At 50.2% G+C, this 17,785-nt stretch overlaps 1 protein-coding gene across 10 annotated transcripts in view; it reads right to left on the bottom strand.

The window, feature by feature from the left end:
• Positions 1-442: 442 nt before the first annotated feature.
• FAF2 (Fas associated factor family member 2) overlaps positions 443-17,785 on the bottom strand; it is a 97,230-nt gene continuing 79,887 nt past the window's right edge. For all 10 annotated transcript variants that reach the window (XM_076058975.1, XM_076058978.1, XM_076058977.1 and 7 more), the window contains 2 exons: positions 7,470-7,613; positions 443-877 (listed from right to left, as the gene is read on the bottom strand). In XM_076058975.1, the coding sequence (XP_075915090.1) occupies positions 587-877; positions 7,470-7,613 (435 nt within the window). In that variant the 3' untranslated portion in view covers positions 443-586. The remainder of the gene's footprint in view (positions 878-7,469; positions 7,614-17,785) is intronic.

Genomic DNA, 17,785 nt, shown 5'->3' with positions numbered 1-17,785 from the left:
TGTGTGAGTGTATGAGTGAGTGAGTGGTGAGTGTATGTGTGAGTGAGTGAGTGTATGAGTGAGTGTATGAGTGAGTGTATGAGTGAGTGTATGGGTGAGTGTATGAGCGAGTGAGTGTATGAGTGAGTGTATGAGTGAGTGACTGTGTGACTGAGTGGTGAGTGAGTGACTGAGTGAGTGAGTGTATGAGTGAGTGTATGACTGTGTGAGTGAGTGAGTGTGTGAGTGAGTGACTGAGTGAGCGAGTGACTGAGTGAACGAGTGTATGAGTGTATGAGTGTGTGAGTGTATGAGTGTATGTATGACTGAGTGACTGAGTGAGTGACTGAGTGAGTGTATGACTGAGTGAGTGACTGACTGAGCAAGTGACTGAGTGAGTGACTGACTGACTGAGTGAGTGACTGAGTGAGTGACTGAGTGAGTGTATGAGTGACTGACTGAGTGTATGACTGAGTGTGTGTATGAGTGACTGAGTGAGTGACTGAGTGAGTGACTGAGTGAGTGACTGAGTGAGTGACTGAGTGAGTAAGTGACTGAGTGAGTGTATGAGTGAGTGTATGAGTGACTGAGTGAACGAGCGGTTTGGTCACTCGTCCTCGCCGAGGTCCTGGACAAAGAGAACCTCGGAGCGGCCCAGCCCAGCCTCCTTCAGCGTCGGGAATCGGTGCGGCGGTGACGCCGGTGACGCCGGTGACGCCGGTGCCGGTGAGGCCGATGGTTGTGGCGGTGACGCCGGTGACGCCGGTGACGCCGGTGACGCCGGTGCCGGTGAGGCCGATGGTTGTGGCGGTGAGCACAGAACTCGCCGTGGGAAGTTGCAGACAATCTGGAAGACCTCGGGGGCCCCGTGGTGCGAGAAGACAAAGTCGTAGACAGCCTGGACACACGGCACACACACACACACGCCGCACACTGTACACGCACTGTACACGCACTGTACACACACCGTACACTCACTGTGCACGCACCGTACACGTACTGTACACACACTGTACACACTGCACACTGTGCGCACACTGTACACACAAGACGCACTGTACACACTGCACACATGCACTGTACACATACAGTACACACACACACAGGTACACACACACAGAATACACACACACACAGTGTACACACAAACACACAGTGTACACACAAACACAGTGTACACACAAACACAGTGTACACACACACAGTGTACACACACACAGTGTACACACACACAGTGTACACACACACAGTGTACACACACACAGTGTACACACACACACACACACAGTGTACACACACACACACAGTGTACACACACACACAGTGTACACACAAACACAGTGTACACACACACAGTGTACACACACACAGTGTACACACACACAGTGTACACACACACAGTGTACACACAAACACACAGTGTACACACAAACACACAGTGTACACACAAACACAGTGTACACACACACAGTGTACACACACACAGTGTACACACACACAGTGTACACACACACACACAGTGTACACACACACACACAGTGTACACACACACACACAGTGTACACACAAACACAGTGTACACACACACAGTGTACACATACACACACAGTGTACACACACACACAGTGTACACACACACACGTGTACACACACCCAGTGTACACTCACCCCCTCACTCACCCCCTCACTCACCCCCTCACTCACCCCTCACTCACCCCCTCACTCACCCCCTCACTCACCCCCTCACTCACCCCCTCACTCACCCTCTCACTCACCCCCTCACTCACCCCCTCACTCACCCCCTCACTCACCCCCTCACTCACCCCCTCACTCACCCCCTCACTCACTCACCCCCTCACTCACCCCCTCACTCACCCCCTCACTCACCCTCTCACTCACCCCCTCACCCCCTCACTCACCCCCTCACTCACCCCCTCACTCACCCCCTCACTCACCCCCTCACTCACCCCCTCGCTCACCCCCTCGCTCACCCTCTCGCTCACCCCCTCACTCACCCCTCACTCACCCTCTCACTCACCCCCTCACTCACCCCCTCACTCACCCCCTCACTCACCCCCTCACTCACCCTCTCACTCACCCCCTCACTCACCCCCTCACTCACCCCCTCACTCACCCCCTCACTCACCCCCTCACTCACCCCCTCACTCACCCTTTCACTCACCCCCTCACTCACCCCCTCACTCACCCTCTCACTCACCCCCTCACCCCCTCACTCACCCCTCACTCACCCCCTCACTCACCCCCTCACTCACCCCTCACTCACCCCCTCGCTCACCCCCTCGCTCACCCTCTCGCTCACCCCCTCACTCACCCCCTCACTCACCCTCTCACTCACCCCCCTCACTCACCCCCTCACTCACCCCCTCACTCACCCCCTCACTCACCCCCTCACTCACCCCCTCACTCACCCCCTCACTCACCCCCTCACTCACCCCCTCACTCACCCCCTCACTCACCCCCTCACTCACCCCTCACTCACCTGGGTGGTGTGCGTGTCACTCACCACCTCACTCACTCACCACCTCACTCACTCACCTGGGTGGTGTGCGTGTCACTCACCCCCTCACTCACCCCTCACTCACCCCTCACTCACCCCTCACTCACCACCTCACTCACCCTCTCACTCACCCCTCACTCACCCCTCACTCACCACCTCACTCACTCACCTGGGTGGTGTGCGTGTCACTCACCACCTCACTCACCACCTCACTCACTCACCTGGGTGGTGTGGGTGTCACTCACCACCTCACTCACTCACCACCTCACTCACTCACCCCCTCACTCACCCCCTCACTCACCCTCTCACTCACCCCCTCACTCACCCCCTCACTCACCCCCTCACTCACCCCCTCACTCACCCCCTCACTCACCCCCTCACTCACCCCCTCACTCACCCCCTCACTCACCCCCTCACTCACCCCCTCACTCACCCCTCACTCACCTGGGTGGTGTGCGTGTCACTCACCACCTCACTCACTCACCACCTCACTCACTCACCTGGGTGGTGTGCGTGTCACTCACCCCCTCACTCACCCCTCACTCACCCCTCACTCACCCCTCACTCACCACCTCACTCACCCTCTCACTCACCCCTCACTCACCCCTCACTCACCACCTCACTCACTCACCTGGGTGTGTGCGTGTCACTCACCACCTCACTCACCACCTCACTCACTCACCTGGGTGGTGTGGGTGTCACTCACCACCTCACTCACTCACCACCTCACTCACTCACCACCTCACTCACCCCCTCACTCACCCCCTCACTCACCCCTCACTCACCACCTCACTCACCACCTCACTCACCCCTCACTCACCCCTCACTCACCTGGGTGGTGTGGGTGTCACTCACCACCTCACTCACCACCTCACTCACCACCTCACTCACCACCTCACTCACCACCTCACTCACCCCTCACTCACCTGGGTGGTGTGCGTGTCACTCACCACCTCACTCACCACCTCACTCACCCCTCACTCACTCACCTGGGTGGTGTGCGTGTCACTCACCACCTCACTCACTCACCACCTCACTCACCACCTCACTCACCCCTCACTCACCCCTCACTCACCTGGGTGGTGTGCGTGTCACTCACCACCTCACTCACCCCTCACTCACCACCTCACTCACTCACCTGGGTGGTGTGGGTGTCACTCACCACCTCACTCACCCCTCACTCACCACCTCACTCACTCACCTGGGTGGTGTGCGTGTCACTCACCACCTCACTCACTCACCACCTCACTCACCACCTCACTCACCCCTCACTCACCACCTCACTCACTCACCTGGGTGGTGTGCGTGTCACTCACCCCTCACTCACCACCTCACTCACTCACCTGGGTGGTGTGGGTGTCACTCACCACCTCACTCACCCCTCACTCACCACCTCACTCACTCACCTGGGTGGTGTGGGTGTCACTCACCACCTCACTCACCCCTCACTCACCACCTCACTCACTCACCTGGGTGGTGTGGGTGTCACTCACCACCTCACTCACTCACCACCTCACTCACCACCTCACTCACCTGGGTGGTGTGGGTGTCACTCACCCCTCACTCACTCACCACCTCACTCACTCACCACCTCACTCACCCCTCACTCACCCCTCACTCACTCACCTGGGTGGTGTGCGTGTCACTCACCACCTCACTCACCACCTCACTTACTCACCACCTCACTCACTCACCCTCTCACTCACCCCCTCACTCACCCCTCACTCACCACCTCACTCACTCACCTGGGTGGTGTGCGTGTCACTCACCACCTCACTCACCACCTCACTCACTCACCTGGGTGGTGTGCGTGTCACTCACCACCTCACTCACCCCTCACTCACCCCTCACTCACCACCTCACTCACTCACCTGGGTGGTGTGCGTGTCACTCACCACCTCACTCACCACCTCACTCACCACCTCACTCACCTGGGTGGTGTGCGTGTCACTCACCACCTCACTCACCACCTCACTCACCCCTCACTCACCCCTCACTCACCTGGGTGGTGTGCGTGTCACTCACCACCTCACTCACCACCTCACTCACCACCTCACTCACCTGGGTGGTGTGCGTGTCACTCACCACCTCACTCACTCACCACCTCACTCACTCACCTGGGTGGTGTGCGTGTCACTCACCACCTCACTCACCACCTCACTCACCACCTCACTCACTCACCACCTCACTCACTCACCTGGGTGGTGTGCGTGTCACTCACCACCTCACTCACCACCTCACTCACTCACCACCTCACTCACTCACCTGGGTGGTGTGCGTGTCACTCACCACCTCACTCACCACCTCACTCACCACCTCACTCACCCCTCACTCACCACCTCACTCACCACCTCACCCCTCACTCACCTGGGTGGTGTGGGTGTCACTCACCACCTCACTCACCACCTCACTCACCACCTCACTCACCCCTCACTCACCACCTCACTCACCACCTCACCCCTCACTCACCTGGGTGGTGTGGGTGTCACTCACCACCTCACTCACCACCTCACTCACCACCTCACTCACCCCTCACTCACCCCTCACTCACCACCTCACCCCTCACTCACCTGGGTGGTGTGGGTGTCACTCACCACCTCACTCACCACCTCACTCACCACCTCACTCACCCCTCACTCACCCCTCACTCACCACCTCACTCACTCACCTGGGTGGTGTGGGTGTCACTCACCACCTCACTCACCACCTCACTCACCACCTCACTCACCCCTCACTCACCACCTCACTCACTCACCTGGGTGGTGTGGGTGTCACTCACCACCTCACTCACCACCTCACTCACCACCTCACTCACCCCTCACTCACCCCTCACTCACCACCTCACCCCTCACTCACCTGGGTGGTGTGGGTGTCACTCACCACCTCACTCACCACCTCACTCACCACCTCACTCACCCCTCACTCACCCCTCACTCACCACCTCACCCCTCACTCACCTGGGTGGTGTGGGTGTCACTCACCACCTCACTCACCACCTCACTCACCACCTCACTCACCCCTCACTCACCCCTCACTCACCACCTCACTCACTCACCTGGGTGGTGTGGGTGTCACTCACCACCTCACTCACCACCTCACTCACCACCTCACTCACCCCTCACTCACCACCTCACTCACTCACCTGGGTGGTGTGGGTGTCACTCACCACCTCACTCACCACCTCACTCACCACCTCACTCACCCCTCACTCACCCCTCACTCACCACCTCACCCCTCACTCACCTGGGTGGTGTGGGTGTCACTCACCACCTCACTCACCACCTCACTCACCACCTCACTCACCCCTCACTCACCCCTCACTCACCACCTCACTCACTCACCTGGGTGGTGTGGGTGTCACTCACCACCTCACTCACCACCTCACTCACCACCTCACTCACCCCTCACTCACCACCTCACTCACTCACCTGGGTGGTGTGCGTGTCACTCACCACCTCACTCACCACCTCACTCACCACCTCACTCACTCACCTGGGTGGTGTGCGTGTCACTCACCCCCTCACTCACCACCTCACTCACTCACCACCTCACTCACCACCTCACTCACCACCTCACCCCTCACTCACCTGGGGTGGTGTGCGTGTCACTCACCACCTCACTCACCCTCACTCACCCCCTCACTCACCCTCTCACTCACCTCACTCACCCCTCACTCACTCACCTGGGTGGTGTGCGTGTCACTCACCACCTCACTCACCACCTCACTCACCACCTCACTCACCACCTCACTCACCACCTCACTCACTCACCCCTCACTCACCACCTCACTCACCCCCTGAGTCACTCACTCACCACCTCACTCACTCACCACCTCACTCACCACCTCACTCACCACCTCACTCACCTGGGTGGTGTGCGTGTCACTCACCACCTCACTCACCACCTCACTCACCACCTCACTCACTCACCACCTCACTCACCACCTCACTCACTCACCCCTCACTCACCACCTCACTCACCCCCTGAGTCACTCACTCACCACCTCACTCACTCACCACCTCACTCACCACCTCACTCACCCCTCACTCACTCACCACCTCACTCACTCACCTGGGTGGTGTGCGTGTCACTCACCACCTCACTCACCACCTCACTCACCACCTCACTCACTCACCTGGGTGGTGTGCGTGTCACTCACCACCTCACTCACTCACCACCTCACCCCTCACTCACCTGGGTGGTGTGGGTGTCACTCACCCCCTCACTCACCCCCTCACTCACCACCTCACTCACCACCTCACTCACTCACCTGGGTGGTGTGGGTGTCACTCACCACCTCACTCACTCACCACCTCACTCACTCACCTGGGTGGTGTGGGTGTCACTCACCACCTCACTCACTCACCACCTCACTCACTCACCTGGGTGGTGTGCGTGTCACTCACCCCCTCACTCACCCCCTCACTCACCACCTCACTCACCACCTCACTCACTCACCTGGGTGGTGTGGGTGTCACTCACCACCTCACTCACTCACCACCTCACCCCTCACTCACCTGGGTGGTGTGGGTGTCACTCACCACCTCACTCACTCACCACCTCACTCACTCACCTGGGTGGTGTGCGTGTCACTCACCACCTCACTCACCACCTCACTCACCACCTCACTCACCCCTCACTCACCTGGGTGGTGTGGGTGTCACTCACCACCTCACTCACCACCTCACTCACCCCTCACTCACCTGGGTGGTGTGCGTGTCACTCACCACCTCACTCACCACCTCACTCACCACCTCACTCACCCCTCACTCACCTGGGTGGTGTGCGTGTCACTCACCACCTCACTCACCACCTCACTCACCACCTCACTCACCCCTCACTCACCTGGGTGGTGTGTGTGTCACTCACCACCTCACTCACCCCTCACTCACCACCTCACTCACCTGGGTGGTGTGTGTGTCACTCACCACCTCACTCACTCACCCCCTCACTCACCACCTCACTCACTCACCTGGGTGGTGTGCGTGTCGAGGAATCTCCGAGAGAGCCTCGTGCCGTCTGGCAGCTTCAAGACGGCGGTGATGGCGCCCGGGTGACCGGCCGGCGGCTCCTCCGGCATCAGCAGGGCCCGACGCTGACGCTCACGAGCCACCTCCTGTACAGTACAACACACTGTAACACTGTACCACTGTACCACTGTAACACTGTCACTGTAACACTGTATCACTGTGCCACTGTGCCACTGTAACACTGTCTCACTGTAACACTGTACCACTGTGCCACTGTACCACTGTAACACTGTAACACTGTGCCACTGTACCACAGCAGGGCCCGACGCTGGCGCTCACGAGCCACCTCCTGTACAGTACATCACGCTGTAACACTGTACCACTGTATCACTGTAACACTGTACCACTGTAACACTGTGCCACTGTAACACTGTCTCACTGTAACACTGTACCACTGTGCCACTGTACCACTGTATCACTGTAACACTGTAACACTGTGCCACTGTACCACAGCAGGGCCCGGCGCTGGCGCTCACGAGCCACCTCCTGTACAGTACAACACACTGTAACACTGTGCCACTGTGCCACTGTGCCACTGTATCACTGTAACACTGTGCCACTGTAACACTATCACTGTAACACTGTACCACTGTAACACTGTGCCACTGTAACACTGTCTCACTGTAACACTGTACCACTGTGCCACTGTACCACTGTATCACTGTAACACTGTACCACAGCAGGGCCCGACGCTGGCGCTCACGAGCCACCTCCTGTACAGTACATCACGCTGTAACACTGTACCACTGTATCACTGTAACACTGTACCACTGTAACACTGTGCCACTGTAACACTGTCTCACTGTAACACTGTACCACTGTGCCACTGTACCACTGTATCACTGTAACACTGTGCCACTGTACCACAGCAGGGCCCGGCGCTGGCGCTCGCGAGCCACCTCCTGTACAGTACAACACACACTGTATCACTGTACCACTGTAACACTGTATCACTGTAACACTGTAACACTGTACCACAGCAGGGCCCGACGCTGGCGCTCGCGAGCCACCTCCTGTACAGTACAACACGCTGTCACACTGTACCACTGTGCTACTGTATCAGTGTCACTGTACCACTGTGCCACTGTACCACAGCAGGGCCCGACGCTGGCGCTCACGAGCCACCTCCTGTACAGTACAACACACTGTAACACTGTGCCACTGTGCCACTGTACCACTGTATCACTGTCACTGTAACACTGTGTCACTATAACACTGCACCACTGTAACACTGTAACACTGTACCACAGCAGGGCCCGGCGCTGACGCTCACGAGCCACCTCCTGTACAGTACATCACACTGTAACACTGTACCACTGTACCACTGTATCACTGTCACTGTAACACTGTATCACTGTGCCACTGTGCCACTGTACCACAGCAGGGCCCGGCGCTGACGCTCACGAGCCACCTCCTGTACAGTACATCACGCACTGTAACACTGTAACACTGTCACTGTAAAACTGTGTCACTATAACACTGCACCACTGTAACACTGTATCACTGTAACACTGTAACACTGTACCACAGCAGGGCCCGACGCTGGCGCTCACGAGCCACCTCCTGTACAGTACATCACGAACTGTAACACTGTAACACTGTCACTGTAAAACTGTGTCACTATAACACTGCACCACTGTAACACTGTATCACTGTAACACTGTAACACTGTACCACAGCAGGGCCCGACGCTGGCGCTCACGAGCCACCTCCTGTACAGTACATCACGCACTGTAACACTGTAACACTGTCACTGTAAAACTGTGTCACTATAACACTGCACCACTGTAACACTGTATCACTGTAACACTGTACATCAGCAGGGCCCGGCGCTGGCGCTCGCGAGCCACCTCCTGTACAGTACAACACACACTGTATCACTGTACCACTGTACCACTGTATCACTGTAACACTGTATCACTGTAACACTGTATCACTGTAACACTGTATCACTGTAACACTGTACATCAGCAGGGCCCGGCGCTGGCGCTCGCGAGCCACCTCCTGTACAGTACAACACACACTGTACCACTGTGCCACTGTAACACTGTCACTGTAACACTGTATCACTGTAACACTGTGCCACTGTAACACTGTCATTGTAACACTGTGACACTGTATCACTGTAACACTGTACCACTGTAACACCATCACTGTAACACTGTCACTGTAACACTGTATCACTGTAACACTGTCACTGTAACACTGTACCACTGTAACACTGTGCCATTGTAACACTATCACTGTAACACTGTCACTGTAACACTGTAACACTGTATCACTGTAACACTGTCACTGTAACACTGTAACACTGTGCCACTAACACTGTAACACTGTCACTGTAACACTGTAACACTGTGCCACTGTAACACTGTCACTGTAACACTGTATCACTGTAACACTGTGCCACTGTAACACTGTCATTGTAACACTGTGACACTGTATCACTGTAACACTGTACCACTGTAACACTATCACTGTAACACTGTCACTGTAACACTGTAACACTGTATCACTGTAACACTGTCACTGTACCACTGTACCACTGTACCACTGTGCCATTGTAACACTATCACTGTAACACTGTCACTGTAACACTGTAACACTGTATCACTGTAACACTGTCACTGTAACACTGTAACACTGTGCCACTAACACTGTAACACTGTCACTGTAACACTGTAACACTATCACTGTAACACTGTCACTGTAACACTGTAACACTGTCACTGTAACACTGTAACACTGTGCCACTATCACTGTAACACTGTCACTGTAACACTGTAACACTGTCACTGTAACACTGTAACACTGTGCCACTAACACTGTGCCACTGTAACACTATCACTGTAACACTGTACATCAGCAGGGCCCGGCGATGGCGCTCGCGAGCCACCTCCTGTACGGTGAAACACGCACTGTAACACTGTACCACTGTGTCACTGTAACACTGTATCACTGTATCACTGTAACACTGTGCTACTGTACCGCTGTGCTGCTGTGACTGTACCACTGTGTCACTGTGTCACTGCCACTGTACCACTGTCACTGTACCACTGTGCTACTGTATCACTGTCACTGTACCACTGTCACTGTAACACTGTAACACTGTGCCACTGTACCACTGTGCTACTGTATCACTGTTACTGTACCACTGTCACTGTAACACTAACACTGTGCCACTGTACCACTGTGCTACTGTGTCACTGTCACTGTACCACTGTCACTGTAACACTGTAACACTGTGCCGCTGTACAACTGTGACACTGTACCACTATACCACTGTGCTACTGTATCAGTGTCACGGTACCACTGTGCCACTGTACCACTGTAACACTGTGCCACTGTACAACAGCAGGGCCCGGCGCTGGCGCTGGCGCTCGCGAGCCACCTCCTGTACAGTGAAACACACCGCACTGTACCACTGTAACACTGTAACACTGTCACTATATCACTGTGGTAGTAGTAGTGGTAGTATGGTAGTAGTGGTAGTGTGGGAGTAGTGGTAGTAGTGGTAGTGTGGTAGTAGTAGTAGTGGTAGTGTGGTAGTAGTAGTAGTGTGGTAGTGTGGTAGTAGTGGTAGTGTGGTAGTAGTGGTAGTGTGGTAGTAGTAGTAGTGTGGTAGTGTGATAGTGTAGTAGTAGTGTGGTAGTGTGGTAGCAGTGGTAGAGTGGTAGTAGTGGTAGTAGTGGTAGTGTGGTAGTAGTGGTAGTGTGGTAGTAGTGGTAGTGTGGTAGTAGTGGTAGTGTGGTAGTAGTGGTAGTGTGGTAGTGTGGTAGTAGTGGTAGTAGTGGTAGTGTGGTAGCAGTGGTAGAGTGGTAGTAGTGGTAGTGTGGTAGTAGTGGTAGTGTGGTAGTAGTGGTAGTAGGGTAGTGTGGTAGCAGTGGTAGTGTGGTAGTGTGGTAGTAGTGGTAGTGTGGTAGTAGTGTGATAGTGTGGTAGTAGTGGTAGTAGTGGTAGTGTGGTAGCAGTGGTAGAGTGGTAGTAGTGGTAGTAGTGGTAGTGTGGTAGTAGTGGTAGTGTGGTAGTAGTGGTAATGTGGTAGTGTGGTAGTAGTGGTAGTAGTGGTAGTGTGGTAGTAGTGGTAGTGTGGTAGTGTGGTAGTAGTGGTAATGTGGTAGTGTGGTAGTAGTGGTAATGTGGTAGTGTGGTAGTAGTGGTAGTAGTGGTAGTGTGGTAGTAGTAGTAGTGTGGTAGTAGTGGTAGTAGTGGTAGTGTTGGTAGTAGTGGTAGTAGTAGTGGTAGTGTGGTAGTAGTGGTAGTGTGTGGTAGTAGTAGTGATAGTGTGGTAGTAGTGGTAGTAGTGGTAGTGTGGTAGCAGTGGTAGAGTGGTAGTAGTGGTAGTAGTAGTAGTGTGGTAGTAGTGGTAGTAGTGTGGTAGTGTGGTAGTAGTGGTAGTGTGGTAGCAGTGGTAGAGTGGTAGTAGTGGTAGTAGTGGTAGTGTGGTAGTAGTGTGATAGTGTGGTAGTAGTGGTAGTAGTGGTAGTGTGGTAGCAGTGGTAGAGTGGTAGTAGTGGTAGTAGTGGTAGTGTGGTAGTAGTGGTAGTAGTGGTAGTGTGGTAGTAGTGGTAGTGTGGTAGTAGTGGTAGTAGTGGTAGTGTGGTAGTAGTGGTAGTGTGGTAGTAGTGGTAGTGTGGTAGTAGTGTGGTAGTAGTGGTAGTGTGGTAGTAGTAGTGGTATTGTGGTAGTAGTGGTAGTGTGGTAGTGTGGTAGTAGTGGTAGTGTGGTAGTAGTAGTAGTGGTAGTAGTGGTAGTGTGGTAGTAGTGGTAGTGTGGTAGTGTGGTAGTAGTGGTACTAGTGGTAGTAGTGGTAGTGTGGTAGTAGTGGTAGTAGTGGTAGTGTGGTAGTAGTGGTAGTAGTGGTAGTGTGGTAGTAGTGGTAGTGTGGTAGTAGTGTAGTAGTAGTGGTAGTAGTGGTAGTGTGGTAGTAGTGGTAGTGTGATAGTAGTGGTAGTGTGGTAGTAGTGGTAGTAGTGTGGTAGTAGTGGTAGTGTAGTAGTAGTGGTAGTTTGGTAGTAATGGTAGTGTGGTAGTAGTGGTAGTGTGGTAGTGTGGTAGTGTGGTAGTGTGGTAGTAGTGGTAGTAGTAGTGGTAGTAGTAGTGGTAGTAGTGGTAGTGTGGTAGTAGTGGTAGTGTGGTAGTAGTGTGGTAGTGTGGTAGTAGTGGTAGTGTGGTGGTAGTGTGGTAGTAGTGGTAGTAGTGGTAGTGTGGTAGTGAGTGGTAGTGTAGTAGTAGTGGTAGTGTGGTAGTAGTGGTAGTGTGGTAGTAGTGGTAGTGTGGTAGTGTGGTAGTAGTGGTAGTAGTGGTAGTAGTGGTAGTAGTGGTAGTGTGGTAGTAGTGGTAGTGTGGTAGTAGTGTGGTAGTGTGGTAGTAGTGGTAGTGTGGTAGTAGTGGTAGTAGTGGTAGTGTGGTAGTAGTGGTAGTGTGGTAGTAGTGGTAGTGTGATAGTAGTGGTAGTAGTGGTAGTGTGGTAGTAGTGTAGTAGTGGTAGTGTGGTAGTAGTGGTAGTTGTAGTAGTGAGTAGTATTAGTGGTAGTAGTGTGGTAGTAGTGGTTAGTAGTGGTGTGGTAGTAGTGGTAGTGTGGTAGTAGTGGTAGTGTGGTAGTAGTGGTAGTGTGGTAGTAGTGGTAGTGTAGTAGTAGTGTGGTAGTAGTGGTAGTGTGGTAGTAGTGGTAGTAGTGGTAGTGTGGTAGTAGTGTAGTAGTGGTAGTGTGGTAGTAGTGGTAGTGTAGTAGTGTGTAGTAATAGTGGTAGTAGTGTGGTAGTAGTGGTAGTAGTGGTAGTGTGGTAGTACGTGGTAGTGTGGTAGTAGTGGTAGTGTGGTAGTGTGGTAGTAGTGGTAGTGTGGTAGTAGTGGTAGTGTGGTAGTAGTGGTAGTGTGGTAGTAGTGGTAGTGTGGTAGTAGTGGTAGTGTGGTAGTAGTGGTAGTGTGGTAGTAGTGGTAGTAGTGTAGTAGTAGTGTGGTAGTGTGGTATAGTGGTAGTGTGGTAGTAGTGGTAGTAGTGTGGTAGTAGTGGTAGTGTAGTAGTAGTGGTAGTGTGGTAGTAGTGGTAGTAGTGGTAGTGTGGTAGTAGTGGTAGTAGTGGTAGTGTAGTAGTAGTGGTAGTGTGGTAGTAGTGGTAGTAGTGGTAGTGTGGTAGTAGTGGTAGTAGTGGTAGCATGGTAGTGTGGTAGTAGTGGTAGTGTGGTAGTAGTGGTAGTAGTGGTAGTGTGGGTAGTAGTGGTAGTAGTAGTAGTGGTAGTAGTGGTAGTGTGGTAGTAGTGGTAGTGTGGGTGTAGTAGTGGTAGTGTGGTAGTAATGGTAGTAGTGGTAGTGTAGTAGTAGTGTAGTAGTGATAGTGTAGTAGTAGTGATAGTGTAGTAGTAGTGATAGTGCAGTAGTGTAGTAGTAGTGATAGTATAGTAGTAGTGACTAGTATAGTAGTAGTGGTAGTAGTAGTGTAGTAGTGATAGTGTAGTAGTAGTGACTAGTGTAGTAGTAGTGATAGTGCAGTAGTGTAGTAGTAGTGATAGTATAGTAGTAGTGATAGTATAGTAGTAGTGATAGTGTAGTAGTGTAGTAGTGATAGTGTAGTAGTAGTGATAGTGTAGTAGTAGTGATAGTCTAGTAGTGATAGTGTAGTAGTAGTGATAGTGTAGTAGTGATAAGGTATAGTAGTGTAGTAGTGATAGTGAGAGTATAGTAGTGTAGTAGTAGTGATAGTGTAGTAGTAGTGATAGTATAGTAGTGGCGTAGTAGTGATAGTGTAGTAGTAGTAGTGATAGTGTAGTAGTAAGTGATAGTATAGTAGTAGTGATAGTATAGTAGTAGTAGTGATAGTGTAGTAGTAGTGATAGTATAGTAGTAGTGATAGTGTAGTAATAGTGATAGTATAGTAGTAGTAGTGATAGTATAGTAGTACGTGATAGTGTAGTAGTAGCTGATAGTATAGTAGTAGTAGTGATAGTATAGTAGTAGTACTAGTGATAGTGTAGTAGTAGTGATAGTGTAGTAGTAGTAGTGATAGTGTAGTAGTAGTGACTAGTACTAGTATTAGTATAGTGTAGTAGTAGTGATAGCTATAGTACTAGTGTAGTAGTGATAGTGTAGTAGTGACAGTGATGTAGTGTAGTATAGTGATGTAGTGATAGTGTAGTAGTGATAGTATAGTAGTGATAGCTATAGTAGTCAGTAGTGATAGCTATATACTAGTGTAGTAGTAGTGATAGTATAGTACTAGTGTCAGTAGTGATAGTATAGTACTAGTGTAGTAGTAGTGATAGTGTAGTACTAGCTGTAGTAGTAGTGATAGTATAGTAGTAGTGATAGTGTAGTAGTACGTGACTAGTGTAGTAGTAGTGATAGTATTGTACTAGTGTAGTAGTAGTGATAGTATAGTACTAGTGTAGTAGTAGTGATAGTATAGTACTAGCTGTAGTAGTAGTGATAGTATAGTACTAGTGTCGTAGTAGTGATAGTATCGTACTAGTGTAGTAGTAGTGATAGTATAGTACTAGTGATAGTGATTGTCAGTGATAGTTAGTACTAGTGTAGTAGTAGTGATAGTGTAGTAGTAGCGTAGTAGTAGTATTGTAGTAGTAGTAGTGTAGTAGTGATAGTATACGTACTAGCTGTAGTAGTAGTGATAGTGTAGTAGTAGTTGTAGTACGTAGTATTGTAGTAGTAGTAGTGTAGTAGTGATAGTGTAGTAGTAGTGTAGTAGTAGTATCTGTCTAGTAGTAGTGTAGTAGTGATAGTATAGTAGTAGTGATAGTAGCTGTCAGTAGTAGTATAGTAGTAGTATGTGATAGTATAGTACTAGTGTAGTACGTGATAGTATAGTACTAGTCGTAGTAGTGATAGCTATAGTAGTGATCAGTGTAGTAGTAGTGATAGTATAGTACTGGCTGTAGTAGTAGTGATAGCTATAGTAGTAGTGTAGTAGTAGTGATAGTACACTACTAGTGTAGTAGTAGTGTAGTAGCTATAGTAGTAGTAGTGATACGTGTAGTAGTAGTGATAGTATAGTACGTGATAGTGTAGTAGTAGTGATAGTGTAGTAGTAGTAGTAGTGATAGTACTAGTAGTAGTGTAGTAATAGTGATAGCTATAGTAGTAGTAGTGATAGTGTAGTAGTAGTGATAGTGATGTAGTGATAGTGTAATTAGTAGTAGTGATAGTATAGTAGTGATAGTAATAGTATAGTAGTAGTGATAGTGTAGTAGTAGTAGTGATAGCTATAGTAGTAGTGATAGTGTAGTAGTGATAGTATAGTACTAGTGATAGTGTAGTAGTAGTGATAGTGTCTGTAGTAGTAGTGATAGTATAGTAGTAGTGATAGTATAGTAGTAGTGATAGTGTAGTAGTAGTGATAGTAGTAGTAGTAGTGATAGTGTAGTAGTGATAGTACTAGTACCCAGTGTACTGTAGTGACTAGTATAGTACTAGTGTAGTAGTAGTGATAGTATAGTACTAGTGTAGTAGTAGTGATAGTATAGTACTACGTGTAGTAGTAGTGACAGTGATGTAGTTAGTGACCTGTCTCCGCTGAGCCTCACGCTCCACATCAGCGTCTCTCCGCTGCCTCTCACGCTCCTCAGCGTAGTAGTGATAGTATAGTACTAGTGTAGTAGTAGTGATAGTATAGTACTAGTGTAGTAGTAGTGACAGTGATGTAGTTAGTGACCTGTCTCCGCTGAGCCTCACGCTCCACGTCAGCATCTCTCCGCTGACTCTCACGCTCCTCAGCTTAGTAGTAGTGATAGTATAGTACTAGTGTAGTAGTAGTGATAGTATAGTACTAGTGTAGTAGTAGTGACAGTGATGTAGTTAGTGACCTGTCTCCGCTGAGCCTCACGCTCCTCATCAGCGTCTCTCCGCTGACTCTCACGCTCCTCAGCGTAGTAGTGATAGTATAGTACTAGTGTAGTAGTAGTGATAGTATAGTACTAGTGATAGTAGTAGTGATAGTATAGTACTAGTGTAGTAGTAGTGATAGTATAGTACTAGTGTAGTAGTAGTGACAGTGATGTAGTTAGTGACCTGTCTCCGCTGACTCTCACGCTCCTCATCAGCGTCTCTCTGCTGACTCTCACGCTCCTCAGCTTAGTAGTAGTGATAGTATAGTACTAGTGTAGTAGTAGTGATAGTATAGTACTAGTGTAGTAGTGATAGTATAGTACTAGTGTAGTAGTAGTGATAGTATAGTACTAGTGATAGTAGTAGTGATAGTGTAGTAGTAGTGTAGTAGTAGTGATAGTATAGTACTAGTGTAGTAGTAGTGATAGTGATAGTATAGTACTAGTGTAGTAGTAGTGATAGTATAGTAGTAGTAGTGATAGTATAGTAGTAGTGATAGTGTAGTACTAGTGTAATGGTAGTGATAGTATAGTACTAGTGTAGTAGTGATAGTATAATAGTAGTGTAGTAGTAGTAGTGATAGTGTAGTAGTATTATAGTAGTAGTGATAGTATAGTACTAGTGTAGTAGTAGTGATAGTATAGTACTAGTGTAGTAGTAGTGATAGTATAGTACTAGTGTAGTAGTAGTGATAGTATAGTACTAGTGTAGTAGTAGTGATAGTATAGTACTAGTGTAGTAGTAGTGACAGTGATGTAGTTAGTGACCTGTCTCCGCTGAGCCTCACGCTCCTCATCAGCGTCTCTCCGCTGACTCTCACGCTCCTCAGTGTAGTAGTGATAGTATAGTACTAGTGTAGTAGTAGTGATAGTATAGTACTAGTGTAGTAGTAGTGATAGTATAGTACTAGTGTAGTAGTAGTGATAGTATAGTACTAGTGTAGTAGTAGTGATAGTATAGTACTAGTGTAGTAGTAGTGATAGTATAGTACTAGTGATAGTGTAGTAGTGATATTGTAGTAGTGATAGTATAGTACTAGTGTAGTAGTAGTGATAGTATAGTAGTAGTAGTGATAGTGTAGTAGTAGTAGTGATAGTCTAGTATAGTAGTAGTAGTGATAGTGTAGTAGTAGTGATAGTGTAGTAGTAGTGATACTATAGTAGTAGTAGTGATAGTGTAATAGTGTAGTAGTAGTGATAGTATAGTAGTAGTGATAGTATAGTACTAGTGTAGTAGTGATAGTATAGTACTAGTGTAGTAGTAGTGACAGTGATGTAGTTAGTGACCTGTCTCCGCTGAGCCTCACGCTCCACATCAGCATCTCTCCGCTGACTCTCACGCTCCTCAGCGTAGTAGTAGTGATAGTATAGTACTAGTGTAGTAGTAGTGATAGTATAGTACTAGTGTAGTAGTAGTGAT

This window comes from Petromyzon marinus (genome assembly GCF_048934315.1).
Source record: "Petromyzon marinus isolate PM22_M1 ecotype Great Lakes invasive population chromosome 83 unlocalized genomic scaffold, UKy_Petmar_22M1.pri1.0 chr83_unloc.2, whole genome shotgun sequence".
Lineage (NCBI taxonomy): Eukaryota > Metazoa > Chordata > Hyperoartia > Petromyzontiformes > Petromyzontidae > Petromyzon > Petromyzon marinus.
This window is presented reverse-complemented; position numbering and strand designations above follow the sequence as displayed.